The sequence below is a fragment of the Vulpes lagopus genome, chromosome 5 (assembly GCF_018345385.1).
Source record: "Vulpes lagopus strain Blue_001 chromosome 5, ASM1834538v1, whole genome shotgun sequence".
In the NCBI taxonomy this organism is placed as follows: domain Eukaryota; kingdom Metazoa; phylum Chordata; class Mammalia; order Carnivora; family Canidae; genus Vulpes; species Vulpes lagopus.
The window spans coordinates 102193788-102213547 of NC_054828.1; the positions used below are offsets into that span (position 1 = coordinate 102193788).

General features: G+C 38.4%; 1 protein-coding gene across 3 annotated transcripts in view; it reads left to right on the forward strand.

Annotated features, from left to right (window-relative positions):
- Window positions 1-4531: 4531 nt before the first annotated feature.
- The window catches only part of THUMPD2 (THUMP domain containing 2), a 38462-nt gene continuing 23233 nt past the window's right edge, over window positions 4532-19760 (forward strand). For 2 of the 3 annotated variants that reach the window (XM_041757187.1, XM_041757188.1), the window contains exons 1-5: window positions 4532-4667; window positions 13565-13700; window positions 15284-15690; window positions 16498-16575; window positions 19010-19062. In XM_041757187.1, coding sequence (XP_041613121.1) covers window positions 4542-4667; window positions 13565-13700; window positions 15284-15690; window positions 16498-16575; window positions 19010-19062 — 800 coding nt within the window. In that variant the 5' untranslated portion in view covers window positions 4532-4541. Of the gene's footprint in view, window positions 4668-13564; window positions 13701-15283; window positions 15691-16497; window positions 16576-19009; window positions 19063-19760 lie in introns of those variants that run through there. The other variant, XM_041757189.1, reaches the window with a different exon arrangement.

Below are 19760 nucleotides of genomic sequence, written 5' to 3' on the forward strand. Positions count from 1 at the left end.
GATTGCACCTTTTGAATTTTAATGCTACGTTAAAACTGCAGTGACATAAACACTAATGAATAAACAATGTTCCACAGGCAGTATTTACATACACAATGCAGTGATTTTCTGCTAAATCTTCTCTTTTCTAACTGTATATTTAAAGGAGCACCATTCAAAGTAGTTCCTGTGTGCATATAAGTGGTTTAAATGATTACTATGTGACCAATAGCTTTTTCTCAAATTGCTTTTGCAGTTGCAGACATAAAAATATGTTGATTCTTTCACAATCTGTACCAACTTGGTTGGAATATATGTGTCCAGCAGACTTCTCTGTTTGTATCTGAGGTTTTACTACAATACCATAACTCCATTAAATTCTAAAAAATATATAAAATCTTAAAGTTACTACCCCAGGCTGAGTTCACTGTATCTCCATGGGAAGGTGAGTTTCAGAAGATGGAGAATCAGGGCACCTGGGTGGTTCAGTTACTGTCTGCCTTCAGCTCAGATCATAATCTCAGGGTCCTGGGATTGAGCCCCACGTTCGGCTCCTTGTTTAGTGGGGAGTCTGCTTCTCTCTCTCCCTCTGCTCCTCCCCCCGCATTGTGTTATCTCATTCTGAAATAAATAAAATATTTAAAACTAAAAAAAGAGAGAGAGAGAGGGAGAGAGATGGAGAATATTCTGATTTGGCAAAAACACTCAGAGGGAAATGCAAAGCTACAACATAACAAATGTTCACTGGACTTCAGGATAAATTTATTTATTCAACTCTATTTATTAAGTGCCTACTATGTGCCAGGCCCAGTTGCTGTCCTTACCATATATCATGTTGTATTGTCATCCTTTAAGTGTCTCAGCAATCCAGCACCATCACCATTACCACCCATTAAACTGGCTGGAACTTTGTCTTATCAACTGATACACTGATATGGACTCAATAAATATTTATGAATGAGTAAATAATAAAGGTATAAGATTTGTAAATAGCAGCATACTTAGAAAGGCAGCAGAGAGCATTCTGGAAGATATGGCAATCTGCCTCAGCCTTAAAGAAAAGAAATGGAAGAGATGATTCCAGACAAAGGGAACAGGATAAGCAAAGGCCTGGGAGGAGGAAAAGAGTGGGCATTTTGGAGAAGTTGGCAATTGAATCCTTTGGGATGCAGCAATGGTTCCTGGTCTCTTGGGGAGAAGGGGCCTGGCTCACCACCAACCCCACTCAACTATACCAGAACATGGAGGGTGAGGGAGGGGAATAGGCAAGCATGACATTTTGAAAAGACCCCAAAGGTCACTCGGACAAGTAATTAAGGAACATTATTAATAAAGTATGTGGGGTGGATTAAAAGGATGTTGAGGAAGGAGGGGAAGTAGCAGACAAAATCATGAAGAAGGTTATCTCTGGTGTCCTTCTATCCCCTCAATGTCCTCCATTAGCCTCATATCCCCATATCTCACTCATAAGGGCCCTTGCTGGTGCAGTGGTTGTTGGAATCCCTCCTAGGACCTCTTCTGTGAGTGACCTTCCATTTAGTTATATTCCATCCAATTCAGCATACATTGACTGAGAAACTTCCACAGGCAAGCTAGTGTGCATGTTATGGATGCTCAGATCAATGAGGTCATCCCATCCTCAAGGATCTTTTTATTTTTAAAAAAAAAAAAAAGATTTTATTTATTTATTCATGGGAGACACAGAGAGAGAGTGGCAGAGACACAGGCAGAGAGAGAAGCAGGCTCCATGCAGGGAGCCCGATGTGGGACTCGATCCCAGGACTCCAGGATTATGTCCTGGGCTGAAGGCGGTGCTAAACCGCTGAGCCACCCAGGCTGCCCCTCATCCTCAAGGATCTTACAACCTAAAGCATTTGCATTTTAATATCTAAGTACATATATCAATGCTTTTTTTTCCCCAAAGATTTTATTTATTTATTTGAGAAAGAGAGAGAGAGCCGTGTGAGTGCACGAGGGGGGAAAGGAGCAGAGTGAGGACAAGCAGACTCCACACTAAGTGTGGAGCCTATGGGGCCTAATCCCACGACCCTGAGATTACGACCTGAGCCAAAATCAAGAGTCAGCCAATTAACTGACTGAGCCACTCAAGTGCCCCTATATCAAATGCTTTTAAGAACTAAAGGAATTGCCAACTGCACCAAAATATGGAGATCTTGAAGCAAATAATCATGCTCTAAATTCCTAAAATGCTCCCATTTAATTGCATATCTGTTGTAAAATTGTTCCTGCCAACTGCCAACTTCCTACCTGTTGAATATGCAATATTGAAACAGCAAAACTCAGCTGGATATGCTAAATATCTATAGGGATCAGTGGCTCTTTTTCAGTAGAGACATATTTTAATGAGAAGCAGAAATGATGGAGGAAAGAGTATTTGAGTAATGAGAAGAAAATCCCAGGCAATTCTCCTCTCAGAAAATCATTTTCTCCCTATACAGGCAAAACTTCTCCTATTTCACCTCATCTCAAGCACCATGTGAAAGGCATTCTTGGAAGTTCTGTGCTGCAGCAAGGCCCAAAGGTGAGCAAATGCACTTGCCCCCAACCCCCAGCTTCAGCAAGAGTTAGGCCCTAGCCCTTGCTGACCAGATGCTCCTGGTGGCAGAAAGACAACAGAAGAAGGAGAAAGAGGATATAAGGGGAAGACTGGCTCTATAGGACTACAGCCTCAGCTCAGTAGTGGTTCTGTCCAGGAAAGCATGTTGCTAGGCAGCCCCACACTAGAAAAGTCATTTCTTCTTCCACCATGGGCACCACCACCATACACCTCTTTACCTTTATCTCTATCAACTTCCTAACTCATATGCTCTAATAACATCTACCTGCTATGTGGCCCTTCTGCTCGCAACCCCTCAACCACACACACACTGTCACATTTATGTATGCTGCTCCTACTACCTGAAAGGCTACACCAGTACTAACACCCCGACTCCTACCCTCCATCTCCACAGTCACTTAACTTAATACAACCTTCAACACTTGGCTCAGGAGTCATTTTCATAAGGAAGCCCTCTCTGCTGCCTCTCTGTACTGCCACAGCATCCTGGGTGCATCCTCACTAAATCAATCTCACCATTCTCTAAACCCCTTAGAGTCCAAACCCTTGCTTACTCATTTTAGTATCCTCAAGACTTGGCAGGAGGTCTGGCAGAGAGTGGCTGTCCAGTATTTGTTGAACTACGTCTGAGCATTCACCATCTTGGGTACAGAATGTACAAAGTACTAAAGGGGTCTCAAGGGTCTCCCCAAACAGACTTGAGTGTCAGGAATCCCAAAGCATAAAGAAGTTGGGATGAGCTATGTCAACTGCCAAAAGAATGAGAACGTAAGTCTGGAGGCAGAAAGAGAAGGAAGGAAGGAAGGAAGGAAGGGAGGAAGGAAGGAAGGAAGGAAGGGAGGGAAGGAGGGGGGGGGAGGAATTTGCCAGAATGAAAGGATCTGAGAAGTTTTAGGACCAAAAGCTTGAAATGCTTGTGTTACATGATTCTATAAGAATTTTTTTACTACTGTCCCAGTAGACCAAGAGGTGGGTGGGGTGGGGAGGAAAAGAGGGAGTACCTATTACTTGCCTAGGTCCCATTGGGAAGCACATGAGAGGTACTTGCCAGAAAGACAGTCATTCGTTTAATAGTTTCTATATAACTTCATGGAACTACACATACGACTTCTATATAACTTCGTATACGTACAGAACTAATGTAATGCTGCCAGCCTTGTAATATGGATTCTGTTCCTCCCAAGTAACATTTTCATTGCCAATGGAAAATTCAAAATCAAAGAAGCCTCTTCAAATACCGTTAAGAGAGCCACTTGAGTTAGGTGGCCCAACCACATGGTGCACTCTTTACCTTGGTGGTTGACTTAATAGTGCAAGAAATGGGACCTGCTTTATGAACGTGAAAACATTCCGTTGGAGATGGCGATTTCTGCTCTCGATCCCGAGGATGCCCAGCTTTGGCCCAGTTCTTGGTGAAGACGGAAGAGGGCTCCTTATTTGAGGAGAGTGGTGGGACAGGATGGAGAAGAGGAGAGGGGAAAGTTGGGAGAAATGGAAGCGAGCTCATTACCCTGGGTGCCGAGACGAGCCTCAGCCGTGCCACTAACTGTGCCTCGGCCTGCCTAGGGGCCAACTTCCTCGATTTCAGAAAATAAGGCAGATGGGTTAGATGACACAAGTCGTTTGTATAGATCCGATAACGGATCCCAACTGTATCCCATCCATCTGCGAGTCTAAGTAGTTCCAGGTGCCTAATCAGGCAAGTTTCGAGCAGTTAACACAGCAGGCCCACAGCCCCAGCTCCCGGGGACCGGCCCCCGACGCCCCCCCTCAGGCCCCCCCTCAGGCCCCCCCACGCCGTGGTCTCCCAGCGCGCTCGCCGGGCGCCCCACTAGACCCCCCCACGCACCCCCCCCGCCCCCGCGCACGCGGCGGGGGGCACGGGGACGCGCCGCGCGCCAGGTCACGTGACCCCTCCACACGGGCACGCGCCGCGCGCCCGGGCCACGTGACCCCCGAGGGGCAGGGCCGCGCGCAGGCCGACATGGCGGCGACGCCGGTGCTTGCCGGCCCTCGGCCTGCAGCGGGCGCCCGGTTCTTCTGCACCGCAGGCCGCGGCCTGGAGCCCTTCCTGATGCGGGAAGTGCGAGCGCGGCTGGCGGCCACGCAGGTGAGTCGGCCTGGCTGCGCGCCCCGGCTGGAAGGAGGGCGGCCCTGCACCCGCCCGGGCTCCCTCCGCGCCGAGGCCCGTGTAGACCCTGGAAAGCGACGCGAGGCCCCAGCTCGCAAACCGCGGACCCACAGAGGCGACAGCCCCGGGCCTCGGAGTCCTGACACATCCTTTAATGCCTGCTGGAAAGAACCGCCAGTCGTTGTCCCCTCCACGTCTGTTACGGCGCGTCTCTCACGCCTGTCGTTTTACTAGAAGGGGGGGTTGGGGCAAGTTATTTCCTCGGATGCTTTAAAGGCGGGTACAGGAGGACAGTGCCTGTGGTTGGAATTAGATCTGTCGGAATCCGAAGCCTTCCTGCACCCTTTAAATACAAATGCCATCCTCAGGCTCAGTCACTTGACCCTGTCAAGGTTCCTGACCATGGCTGGGTTGCCTTCACAGGGTTGTTGGAAGGATTGTACGACACAGGGTACGTCAAGTACACCCAGAACACCGATTCAGGGCCGCCCGGGGGGCTCGGCGGTGTAGCACCTGCCTTCGGCCCAGGGCGTGATCCTGGAGACCCGGGATCGAGCCCCACGTCGGGCTCCCTGCGTGGAGCCTGCTTCTCCCTCTGCCTGTGCCTCTGCCTCTCTCTGTGTCTCTCATGAATAGATAAATAAAATCTTTTTTTTTTTTAATTTTTATTTATTTATGATAGTCATACAGAGAGAGAGAGAGGCAGAGACACAGGCAGAGGGAGAAGCAGGCTCCATGCACCAGGAGCCTGATGTGGGATTCGATCCCGGGTCTCCAGGATCGCGCCCTGGGCCAAAGGCAGGCGCCAAACCGCTGCGCCACCCAGGGATCCCGATAAATAAAATCTTTAAAGAAATAAAATAAAACACCGATTCACAGTAGCTACAAAAGCGATACCGTCTCGGAGGCCTCATAGTCCAACTGCTGGAGGAAGTTGACAGTTGCTGGTATTTTCTGTTCATTTCAATGAAATGAACAAGGTTTTTTCCACGTGAGTTTCCGTTCTGGAACATGCTGAGCTGGTTCATGAAAGCGGAGGGAACAGATGTCGTAGAAACAGACTCCAGTAACTTGATGGGCTCTCTATGACCGTGTGAATGATGTGTGTTTTAGGAAAAGGAAAGCTTACTGAATGAAGTTGACCGTGCCACTCTAGCAGGCCCTGCAGAGCTGGAAGCCACAAAAGGATTTTCTGTGGTGAGGGAGTTGGGGGCGTGGATGATACAGGGAGGGGGTCATGAAAAAAAATGGCATCAGTCTTAGATTACCATCCATTTGTGGTTTGGGTCCCAGAATTTAATAGAGTGTTGCATGTAGATAATCTAAAAAAAAGCAACAGTGTAAGAACTGCTGACATCCATGAAGCATTTACTGTGTGTCTTAGGTCCTTACTCTGTATTCACCTGCTTAGTTTTCACAACAACCATATGAGGTAGGCTCTACATTTAACAGAAAAGGAGAATGAAGCACAGGTAAATCCAATAAATTATTCAAGTCATGTAGAGTGGCAGACCTGGGATTCAAACCCAAGCTGTCCATGAGCTTAGGTATAAGTATATAATCATGTCCAACCCAGACAGGCCAGGTACCTGGGTCCAGTTCTTTGACTACTGTGCAACCATTACAATCATGTTGCACTGATTTTTTTTTTTAATGTTAACTTAGAGTTCTTAGTATGAAAAATGGAAGGCTTACCCCAATTGGAGTATGTCTAATTAGAAAAATTATCCTCTCTGCTTGTTCCCCATCTTCTCTAAAGACAAAAGGAGATACAGAGTGCACGGCGGGGGTGAGTAGGGGGCTCATCACAGAAAAAAAAAAAAAAGAACCAATTTCAATTAATTAGAGGGATAGACTTATTGGCAATGGGAGGAATTAAATGTCAAGAGATTTTGGAATTTCCATATTTTGATTGTGTATGTTTTAAGGATATACTTGGAACTGGGATCTGAACAAATAACCTCTGAAATTCCATCTCAGTTTCACTAATATAAACTCTCAAAGTTAAGGCAATTTTGAAAGAATAATGATAGCATCTAACATAAAGCACTTAAAGTGTGTCAGATGCTTTTATGTACATTGGGTATGACTTAATCCTCAAAAGAATCCTATGTGATAGGTCATTTTTCCCTCCATTTTACAAAGAAGTAAAGAGAAAACTGATGCTACCAGGTGGAGCTGGGACTTGTATCTGAATCTTTCTTGCTTTGAAGCCATGTGCTTTACTACTGCATTAAATTATAGTGGGGAACTGCCCCAAAGCATGTAGGTCATTTTTGTAACAGCATGGAAAAGAGTGTATGAAGACTTTAGAGGCCAAAGACATGTTCAAATCTTAATCTTCTTTTAAATTTGGGCTACATACTCAAATTTCTGAGTCTTACTTTCCTTGGATATAAAATGGAGATGATAATACCTACTTAAAAGGATTAAAGCAATCCTTGAGGTAAAGATCCATAGCATGTATAACACAATGTCTTGCAATTAATAGGTGATCAGTAAATATTGCCAATGAGTGAGTTACACAGGAATACTTAAAATCATTCACGCAGTAACGAGACTCTGTTAGAAACTGGTTTGCTGCAAGAAAGTTAATATTGTAAAATCTGAATTTACAAAACAAATTATTTTAGAAGTGATTGTTTACTTTTACAAATTAATCACACCTTTCTAATCAGTGTTTCTCCAGTTTTAGTGAACCTAAGAGTCATGTAGGGTGCTTTTTGAAAATGCATGGCCCAGTGGCCACCCCCAAAAACCTCTTTCAGTAGGAATGTACACAAGCCCAGTCATTTGCATTTTAACTTGCAAACTCTTCTCCCCTCAGTTAACTGATTAGGTGCTTCCTCCAACATGCAGCTTGCAATAGAAAACATCCTGTGTATTCTGTATAGCTTTTCATCATGGAGAATTTCAAACAAAAATAGAATAATGTGAATCTTATATACTCATCGACTGGCTACAAGCACAATCCCATAGTGAATTCTGATCCATTAATGCTCCTCCATGTTATTTTGAAGCAAACTCAAAATATCACGTCATCTGTAAATGTTTGCCTATATAGTAGGTCACCCTTATCCTTGGGAGATACGTTCCAGGACCCCTAGTGGATGCCTGAGAACATGGGTAGTACCAATTCTATATATACTGTCTTCTACTAAATATATGTACTCATAATAAAATTTAATTTGTTAATTAGGCACAGTAAGCAATTAATAATAAAATAGGACAATTATAAATATACTGTAATAAAAAATGTGAATGTGATTTCTTGCTCACTCTCCTGCCCTCTCTCTCAAATTATCTTATTGTACCATACTCACCCTTATGATGATGTGAGATGACAAAGTGATGAGATGAAGTGAAGTGCGTGACCAGGGGCACCTGGCTCAGGGCGTGATCCCAGGTCCTGGATTGAGTTTCGCTTTGAGCTCCCCACAGAGAGCCTGCTTCTCCCTCTGCCTGTGTCTCTGCATCTCTCTCTCTGTGTCTCTCACGAGTAAATAAATAAAATCTTAAAAAAAAAAAAAAAAGGTGGAGCTTCAGGACTATGATTGTAGGCATTATGACATGGCCTTATGCTACTGACCTTACACTATTGACAGGAAATGATACCACGGATAACGGGACTACTGTATATCTAAAAGAAGAGGACTTATATATGGTATAATATAGAAGAGATAATACATATAATGGCTCTTTTTACAATATAAACCGTAGTATCATCATGTCTAAAAATAATTTCTTATCAAATCACTGTTCAAATTTCAACTTGTCTCAAAACGCCATTTTTGTTTTTAAGTTTGTGTATTTGAATGAGGAGTCCAGTAAGGGCCACACATAATGATTGACTGATAATCTTTTAAGTCTCTTTTATTTTTCAAAAAAAAATATTTTAAGTCCTTTTAATCTATAGATTTTCCCTACACCTCTCTTTTTTCCCCCAGGAATTTATTATTGTTAAAGAAGCAGGGTTGTTTATAGTCTAGATAGAGCAAGGGTCGGCAAACTTTTTCTTTAAAGGTCCAGATAATAAGTATTTTATGCTTTGTAGATCACATATGTGGATCACTTTGTGGTTTCTGTTACATATTCTTTGTTGTTATTGTTTCTTTTTATATCCCTTTAAAAATGTAAAGACCATTCTTAACTCACCAGGCATCATTTTCTGGCCCCTTTCTAGTCTAGAGCTGTGCTATCCAATAGGAGGTGGTGGCTATTTTAATTAATTAAAATTAAAAATTCACTTTCTTAGTCACATTTCAAGTGTTCAGAAGCCACATGTGCTAGTGGTGACTGCGTTGAGAACACAGGTTATATAGAACATTTTAATCATCACCAAATGTTGGATAGCACCATTGAAGTTTCCACTGGTCTAGGTAATGCCAATTATATCTCCATGGGGTAGTTTAGCATGTTTCTCTGTCCTCTCTATTTCCTGTAAATTGGAATCTTGTAAGTTGTATCTAGAGTTTGTTCAGATTCAGGTTAGATTTTTCTTTTCCTCCTGGTGGTGGAGCCAACTTCTTTATAGGTTCCTGGATATGTTTAAATGTTTAATCTATATTGTATAATTATACATTTTTATATGTATAATATATTTTATATACATACATACTATATATTTATTTTACCTGGACTATCTTAAAGAAATATATTGGGAAAAATCAAGTTTTATTTTATAATGGTGTTTAATGTATTTAATACTGTTATTTACTATAACAATAATAGCAAGAATGTTTTTAAGATAACACTTAATATAATAAAGGTATACCTAATGCCAGCTAGCCAAAAAGGCCCTGTCAGTGGATTAATTGGTTTTTATAAACCCACATAGCGCAAAGACTTTTTAACTTGAGTCCTGAACCTTAAGAAGACAACTGATTTTTAATTTTTTAGTGGGGTCTTGGTCATAGACGGTGGTGGGGTAGAATCTAACCAGATAATCAGGTTATTTCATAGTTATTTTTTTAATGAGATAATTGTATAAGATTGATTTTTTTTAAAGATTTTATTTATTTATTCATGAGAGACACACAGAGAGAGAGCGAGGCAGAGACACAGGCAGAGGGAGAAGCAGGCTCCATGCAGAAGCCCGATGTGGGACTCGATCCCGGGACTCCAGGATCGTGCCTTGGACTGAAGGCAGGTGCTAAACCGCTGAGCCACCCAGGGATCCCCAAGATTGATTTTTTAAGAGTCTCAACTTTTCTTGTAGATTGAGTTTTTTTAATTAAGTAAAATATATTTTTTAATTCTTCTGAAATGAATCAAAAAAGTTTATGTGCCACCTCAACTCTTCACCTAGCAATTTAAAATTAATTCTAAAACTAAATTACATCTGTAGAATTAGGAGAACTTTGATATCTCTCTATTTTTCTACATGTTTTTGCCTAGACTTGAAGCTTTCCATTTTTGTGTTAGACTGGAATGCTTGAATTTTAAAAGAAGGGCAAAAATGGTAACTCCTTAGCTATACTAGCTGATAACAGAACTGTTTTTACTTTAATAAGACTGTTATTTCATCTTCAAAAGTGTTAGACATGAAAGCAGCTGATTTTAGACACTTGGTTATGATTTAATTCCAAAATGGAAAAAACAGATTGTATATATAAATAAATTTTCAAGTAACAAATATTAGGATGAAATATCCTAAAATGCCACATTTCTCCCCTAAGTATTATAATTGAATATGATCAGATAAAGCAATAAACAAAGAAAAAAGTTAACACCAGCTTCAGCAGTTTTTGAACTCATAAGCACCAAAATTCATTCTCCCTATTGCTTTAAGATATAATACTTTATCTTCACCAAAGGTAAACCATTATCGTCCTTTTGTGTATATGATTATTTGATTCTCGTAGTGACTGTTTTGCAGTTTAGTAAACTGCTTCTGATCACATGCTTATTACTTGTAAAAGGAATGCAAGCCTTATCTTAATTTTCAAATAAAGAGAATAATGTTGGGATCCCTGGGTGGCGCAGCGGTTTGGCGCCTGCCTTTGGCCCAGGGCGCGATCCTGGAGACCCGGGATCGAGTCCCACATCGGGCTTCCGGTGCATGGAGCCTGCTTCTCCCTCTGCCTGTGTCTCTGCCTCTCTCTCTCTCTCTGTATGACTATCATAAATAAATAATAATAAAAAAAATTTAAAAAAAAAAAAAAGAGAATAATGTTGGTTTGGGTTTTGAAAATGTATTTAGCATTTTAATGCCTCAAAACATTCTTATGGTTTGATTCTCCAAATATAGTAAGTATTTTAGTTCCTTTTAATTAACTTGATTTTCAATCATTTCTTTTTGTTGTGTTCTTCCCACCTCTCCCAAATGATGTTTTTAGAGGAAGATCAAGATAAAATGTTTCCCTTCATATTCAAATAAGTAAGAAAAGATAAGATCATTATACAGTTAAATAACTATAAATTAATATCTAGATCACTGACTAGGTTAAAATCATTGGTCTAGATGTTTGCATAAGTTTGTTTATAGGACTTGAATCTTAAAACCATATGCTTTTCTGTAAAATATTTACTTCAATTCCCCCATAATCTTGGCAAAGTATTTCATGTCTGTTAACTTGTTTTATGGGGGTTTTAATATCAGCTATATTTTTATGTCAGGTAACATAAGATATAAACTTTTTTAAAAAATTTTATTTATTTATAGAGACACGGAGAGAGGCAGAGACCCAGGCAGAGGGAGAAGCAGGCTCCATGCAGGGAGCCTGACGTGGGATTCGATCCTGGGTCTCCAGGATCACACCCTGGGCTGACGTGGCGCTAAACCGCTGAGCCACCTGGGCTGCCTTCAAGTTCTAAGCATTTTAACATATATATTTAGTTTTGGTTTTTTTGTGGGAAAATGTCACCTTTGCAATGAGAAAGAAGTAAATTCTAGAACCTAGAAGTTCTTATTTTATTTCCTTATCCCCTTAAATGTTGATTCCTAAACATTCTTCTCATTCCCTGCTTTCTCCATCTATCTTGGTCAGCTGCATTGCTGGTACCTAAGATATTTGGGTTTTATTTTTATTTGTTTTTCTGGCTTTATTGAAATATAATTGACATATACCATTGTGGGTTTTATTTTTATTTGTTTTTCTGGCTTTATTGAAATATAATTGACATATACCATTGTGTAAGTTAAAGGTGTGCAACATGTTGATTTGATACATTTATATATTGTAAATGATTACCACCACCATAGCATTAGCTGACACCTCCATCCAGTCACACAATTACTATCACTTTTTGGGGGTGAGAACATTTAAGATCTGTTAGCAACTTTCACCATACTGCACATTAGATCCCTAAAACTTGTTAATCTTATAATGAAGTATTTGGATTTTAGTTGATGTCAGTTTAGGGCTCCTCTGCAGAGATTCTTCTTAATCAAGCTAGAATGGTAACTCCAGAAATTACCATCCCAAAAGTTTGATTAGACCATATCAGATCAAAAGTACAAAAATACTTGGAATTCAAGTTGCTGTTGGATGGGAACTGCCTAAACACATGGGATACCCCAAGTTCCCCGTTACCTCAGTTCTAGTAGATAACCATATTAGTAGAACCATATTAGCCCATGGCCACCACTAAAAGGAAAATTTTAAGATAATCCACATCCATCCTGAGCTTGAGAGGGTTGGGTTGAACCCAAAAGTTTTAGGACTCCCTTGGTATTGAGCACCATTTGCCATACCTCACTAGACTCACTATAGTCTAGTCTCACTACAAACTCAGTGAGTCTTATTTTTTATTTTCCTTTCCTCTCTGGCTTTTACCGTATACCCATCCTGCCTCCAAAACCTCTTTCGTGTGTGATGCATGTTTCTTGCTGTTACCACTTTTCTAGTTCCACAGCCAGGTATCTCATTATTTCTACCTCAGTGATCTACTTTTTCCTCCAACATCACAACCTACACTCAGTACTTTATGCCTCTTCTAAAGTAATTTTTTCTGCTAGCTAATTCAGTGCTGTCACAGCTTTCATCAAAAGTCTATAATGGTTGACCATTACCATCTGGGGTACTCAAATTTCCATGACCATTTATCAGACTGGCCTGAGCTATGCTATGCATCCACCTGATACTATCAATCCGCATAACATAGCAAATTTTGCCATGCTGACTTACAGTTTACTTCAGCCAGGCTGTCACTCCCACCTCTGCATCTTGCCCTTGTTCTTCTGTTAGAATGTTAGAATCTGTCTTCCCAAATCCTCCAGAGTTCTTTCCTGAGACTTTTACTAATGACGGTTCCATATTCAGTGCTACTTATTATACCTTGTACCTGCAGTCTATCAGTGCATTTATTATATTAAATTTTTTAAATTCAAGTTATTATTAATTTTACATTTCAATTTGTATGCCAGTGTATGTATGTGTGTGTGTGTATATATGTATGTGTGTGTGTGTGTATATATATATATATATATATATATATATATATAAATTATCATTCAACTTTAGAATATATAATATATGCTGGATGCTTCCCAGTAGACCATGAGGTAAGTGTTTAATAAATGCCTACTGATGATGTTAACCTTGGGCTAGTCACCTGGTTTGTTTGTGCCTGTGCAGGCACACACACACACACGCACACTTTACATAAGGTACCTTGATATAGATTATGATCTTAGTCACTATCTAAGCCTCAGTTTCATAATCTGAGATATGGGGGTGATAAAAATCTATCTTAGAAGGTTGTTAAAAGGATAAGAGGGAAAATGTATCCAGAGTGCCTAGTACAGTGTCTGACAAATAGTACATATTTAAGAAATGGTGGTTTTTATTGTCAATGTAGACACTGTTTTAATCCATTAAGAGAGGAAAAAGGAAATGATTCTCTGACACAGGACTAATCTTTTCTGTCTTTAGGTTGAATATATTTCAGGAAAAGTTTTCTTCACCACCTGTTCTGACTTAAATATGCTGAAAAAATTAAAATCTGCAGAAAGATTATTTTTGCTCATTAAAAAGAAGTTTCCACTCAATGTTCCTTCTGTAAATAAAGGTACGGTATATACCTGTTGCCTTTACCCCCATGATATTCTGTATATTACAGTCTTCTGCTTGATAATTTGTATGTTGCACATTTTGAAGATTCATTCATACCTGTGGGATCATTAATTATGTATTTTCTGTATTTCCTGAATATTATCACCATGTTAATCATATTATCACCTACTTGTGTCTCTCTGCAATCTGCTACCTATTTTCTAAGCATTAGTATCCTAAATCACAACTCTTCGATGTTCAGACACCTTCTCTAGTTATACATAGGGTCATTGCATTTATTTAGACTTAGGAACATGTAATAACCAAGAATGCATCGTTTTAATAAGTTGATCAAAACTGTCACTTTATACATTTTAACCAGTGAGTTATATATAATTGGAAAAAATACTATGTAATACAATTTCTTGCTTAAGGGACCTTAAATTTAAGGTTTTGAATAAATTTATACCCATTTATAAAGCATTACAGTTAAAGGGAGCTTAAGAGATTCCCTCTCCACTCTCTAATTTTATAACTATGCTACTAAAATAATTTAAGGATCTTAATGGAAACACCAAAAAAGGGTCAGATACTGCTAGACTAGACATGGCCTTAAACTTAGTTTTAATTATTGATTTTGCACAAGAGATCATGTTGTATTTTGGTCTGTACTAAAAATGTGTCAATAAAGATACAAATGGCAAGAAATCAAAACAGGTCAGAAAACTTGTTATAAAGCAAACAGACCCTAAGGAGTTATACCATGGGGTCAGTATAATTTCATCCCAATATTTCACACATTCTCATCTTTAGAGGATATAGTAATTACTCTTGGGTCAACTTGATAAACTTTGTTCATCAAAAAAAAGATTATACCAGGGGTACCTGGGTGGGTCAGTGGTTGAGTGTCTGCCTTTGGCTCAGATCATGATCCCAGGGTACTGGGATCAAGTCCCACATTGGGCTCCCCAAAGGTCCCACTTCTCCTTTTGCCTATGTCTCTGCCTTTCTCTGTGTGTGTCTCATAAATAAGTAAATTAAATCCTAAAAATATATATATTATACTATATTGAGCATGCTGGCAGTCCCTCAGTTATGAATGGTTTGTGTATCTAAAATCTTACCTTTTGAAAACTCATTTTAGGATGCATGCTATATTGTATGGTGTAAGATAGTTTCAGTATTCATTTGGTCTGTTTCTGAGCTCTGTTTTGCAACTTATTCTGTTTTTTTACTTAGTTTTTATAAGCAAAATCAGCATTATTTCAAAAATCAATACATACTCTAGTTCTATGCATATATTGAAGGTATAGATATATGTTATCATAGGACAAATTGATCTTGCTAAAATATATGATAACTCTATAGGAATTTTAAAATAGTGTTGATGTTAAGTATGAAATATAAGAATGAGCTTTATTTTGCATAATAGCCTTATGTTAAGTTCTATAAATCCAGGTGAAAGTAAACTCACTATTCATGTACAATTTAGTAAAACTTATTTTAAAGAAATAGAGGTAATGGAATTTAGGGGTGATTAATGTAATAGACTGTCTTTAAAGCTTCAATATAGGATAAACTAAGATCTTATTTATTTAGGAAAAATATTTAATGAAATGCAAAACCTTGTAAACGATGATCCAGAAAGTTGGTTGAATGCCATTTCAATTTGGAAAAATCTTCTTGAACTTGATACAAAAAAAGGTAAACTTTCTCAAAGAGATGCTAACCCACTGAAAAGAAAAGTAGAAGAAAATGACATCATCAATCCTAAGAAATTAAAAACAGAACAAATGCAAGAGCTACAAGAGAGTAGGGAATGCCAGCTGGAAAAGGAAATAGAAGAAGAAACACCGGAGCAAGATTTTCTCACTAAAAGAGAAAAATCTCAAGAAGCATTTCAGAATGATGTGGTAAAAGCAGGTGATACCCAAAACCAGAAGGACTTGACTTTCAGAGTTTCTTGTCGCTGCAGTGGAGCTATTGCAAAGACCTTTACTGCACAGGTACACTTACCTCCCAGGATGAAGTTCCATTTTCTAAAAGAATTAACCACTCTTTAGATTTAAAATGAGAGGACAGTCTTTCACAGAATAGATAACTCAGCCTTGGCAGATAACTAGGCCTAATTTCATATAATTAAATCTCTTTAAAAATGCATTTTCCTTTTTAACTTTACCTCAGATGCTTAAGAGTAGTGGTATGCCATTCCATGTAATGGCCTCCTCCTTTTTTTACTTTCTCCCTCAAAGTTTCCTTAAACTCATAGGTACTCTTTACATTGGGAAATCCTACTATTATTATCCTCGGGTTTCTCTTCAGCTCTGGTTTATTATATTGGTTTTATTAGATGGTTGCTCTACATTATACCTTGTATGTATGATTGTCAAGGACCCAGACGCAAATACACAAATGCACTCAAAATCTCAGCTATCTAGGGGAAAGCAAACACCACAGTTCCCTTCAAAACACTTTAGCACTTGGCCCTAGCAAAGTTTGTTAACATAAGAGCACAGGTCTTGGTCCTTGTTTGGCCAGCCTCAAAGACCCTAAAGATGGACTCTAACACTATCATTCTGGTAGTTTCTAAATATAACAGATTATAGTAGCTCAAATAGCCCATCTTTCATCTCACATCTATTTCCTACTATTGCCTTGAACAGAAAACACGTGTCATATTTTAATAATGTAACCCTAAATTACTACCAGATAGTCTGACTTGATTTTCCTACATGCTCTCTTAGTTTTTGCTTACATTTAAATGTAAAATTTTCATTTTTAGTATTCTTTTCTATAACTTTCTGCTTTTTCAGGAGGTAGGAAGAGTAATTGGAATTGCTGTTATGAAACAGTTTGGATGGAAAGCAGATTTGAGGAATCCAAATTTAGAGGTACTGAATGTTTTATTTTATATGCCTATAACCTAATTGTTTAAAGACAATGTCAACTATCTGTATTGTACTTTTCAGTTTTGCTTCAGACTTTTTTTAAAAGGCTTGTCTACATGAATCTAGCAGTCTGTTTTCTCTTTAGCAGTAGAAAAGTACAGATAGTTTTGCCAGTATTTTTCACTGTTGAAATGTCTTATCCAAATAAGATGTTTTGGGATGGAATTGTTTTGTCACAGTTGAATTTTTAAAAATTTATTATAAGGATTCAGAGATCCCCCTCTGCAATCACTATAATATGTACCAAGTGTCTAAAATAAAAAATTCTAGCTAATGATAAAAAAAAAAATAAGCAAATGAATAGAAAACCAAAAGGTCCACACAAAATTCAGTAGTATGTAATAGTGGCTTTGTTAGGATTCTGGGATCATGTTTTTCTTTTTTTTTTTTCTCTATTTTCAAAGTTAACTTAATGAAGTTACATGAGATTTTTCATTGGAACAAAGTAAATACTTATATGGGGAAATCAAAGCTAGTATTAAAAATACTCTTCACAGGGTGCCTAGATGGCTCAGTCAGTTAAGCGTCTGACTCGATTTCTGCTCAAGTCATGATCTCAGGGTCCTCTGTGCTCAGCAGGAATGTGCTTGAGAGCCTTTCCCTCTGGCCCTCCCCCCACCCTCATGGTTCTTTCTCTCTCTCAAATAAATAAGTCTTAAAAATATTTTTTTCACCTTTTTGAAAACCATCTGATAAATTTGACAGGTAGTTTAGTCATTTTCATGATTCATTGACTCATAAATTTATTCTTCCATACCTTTAAATGGAATAATAGCTAGCCATATCAGAATTTTATGTTGTTTTATTTTTCAGTGTTTTCCATTTGATATTTTCACTTTTCCAAAATAATATTTGATGTATGTTCATTACTGTCATGAAAAATATTTTGACCCCAAGAATGTTTTGACATGAGAGTGTCCTCCTTCTGTCTCCCCTTTCCATTTCTCTTGTCTTGTGCTCTGCTGGTTCCCATCTCCCCATTTCTCCTTGGCCACATATCACTGCCTCAGAATTAGTTTTCTCATAGTTTAGTATAGTTTAGGTCCTAAATAAATATAGCTCATTTAATTCCTATCAGCCATTTCATGTAATTAATAATAGCTATTAGCATAATTGACAACAGTAAAATCATACAGTAAAGTTTGTGACCAAAATTAACAGAAGACTCAAACCTTAAAAAATTTTGTTCTGCAAAATTAAGAGAAAAAAATTTATAGTGGGAGAAGCTAGTCTCAGTAACATTTGAGTATAAAAATATCAGTGTATTTTCTGATTATTGATTTTAATTAGAAAAGAATCCTGATAAATACTTTTGCTAAAATGAATAATGCCAAAAATTGGAAAGCTTAGCTTTGATGATCAAGGATTTAAATTTACAAAGTGGAGTCCATCCCAGATCATTCTTTTTTTTTTTTTTTTTTTTTTTAAATTTTATTTATTTATGATAGGCACACAGTGAGAGAGAGAGAAGCAGAGACATAGGCAGAGGGAGAAGCAGGCTCCATGCACCGGGAGCCCGACGTGGGATTCGATCCCGGGTCTCCAGGATCGTGCCCTGGGCCAAAGGCAGGCGCCAAACCGCTGCGCCACCCAGGGATCCCAGATCATTCTTTTTAAATAAAAATTTGTCAATGTTAAAGTAATTCTGATTAAACTATATAGTAAAAATAACCTTGGAGTCAAAGTATCAGAGATCAAATGCTCTTGAGGTCAAACATTGAGTCAGAATATACCACGAACTCATCAGACTACTAAAGTAAAATTCTAACTTTTAAAATTTAATTGAGCTACTAATTATAACTTGAGACATTTAAATCCTCTTAATGGCCTAACAGGAGAAGGACAGTACAGAAGAAGCAGCTCACCTACAGAAAATAGAGAAAAGGTCACCCTTGCTATGATATCTTTGGCCTGAAGAAAATTTTGTTACCCTGGAAATATGTGTAGCCTGTGATGGTCCTGTGTGACCTCAAGTCTTGTTTGAAGTTGGAATTAAGATTGGTTTTAGGAAGTCTTTTCTAACCCACAGTGCTGAAGAGTCTGATCCAGTGATGATAATTCAGAGAATCTCTGGGGAGAAAAAACTCAAGATCTCTTCAGAACATGATTCTCCATATTCCCTGTATTCTGAGTTATCCTCAGACTCTTTCAGTGGAATGTACTAAAAATTTACTTTTTCTCTGCTCAAGAAAAAGTATTATGGAACATCTTTCCATATATGACAAATAGGGCCTTAGATTTTTTTTTATTAAAATATAGATTATTAAAAAAAATAAAATTTAAAAATAAAACATAGTTTCAAAATGGAAGTTTTCAAATTGTCAATGCATTAGTAATGCATTTCCTGTTCTGTTCTAACATCTATTTGTTCTTTCAGATCTTCATACATCTAAATGATGTTTACTCTGTGGTGGGAATCCCTGTGTTCAGGTAGATCTTATTCTCTAAGCTTCAGATTTGTCCCTTAGAGTTTGTAAAAGTAAGAATTTATCCTCTTATTTATCATATGAAATGTCAGTATACCAGAGGGGGCTAAAAGCAAAGCATTTGGGTTCTTTACTTGAGCCAGTGAAGTGTTTTCTTGGTGCTTAATGCATATGATTTAATCTGGCCAGTTAGAGCTATAAAAGATTTGATTACAATCATTCACTGATTACATGATTCATCCTGAAAATTATATCTAATTATTTCTATTATTAAATGATTTTCACAGGCCCTTAGTCTGTTGGCATCTGGAGTTTTTATTAAAATAGAAACATAGTTCTTAAAATTCACATTTGAAGATTCTATAAATTTTATTGTCATTATTCTTTTATTGTGGGAGAGTATTTCCAGTATTTAAAATCTACTTCAGGTATTTCTCTAATCTTGCAGGGTACTATATGATAACAAATGCAAATGACTTATTTCCTTATTCCAAAATATTTGTTGGACACATCGTGTAACAGGTACTTTTCTAGATGCTTTGGGAAGAAAGAGCTAGCTGGATGAAAATAGTGATTTCTAGTTCCTTGGAAGCATTTAAATATTGTTGGTATCTTCAAAACATTTTATATGTACATCCTTGTTTACATACTATAATGTGATTTAGATATCCTTTTTCTAGATTCTAAGAATGGAATATTTTT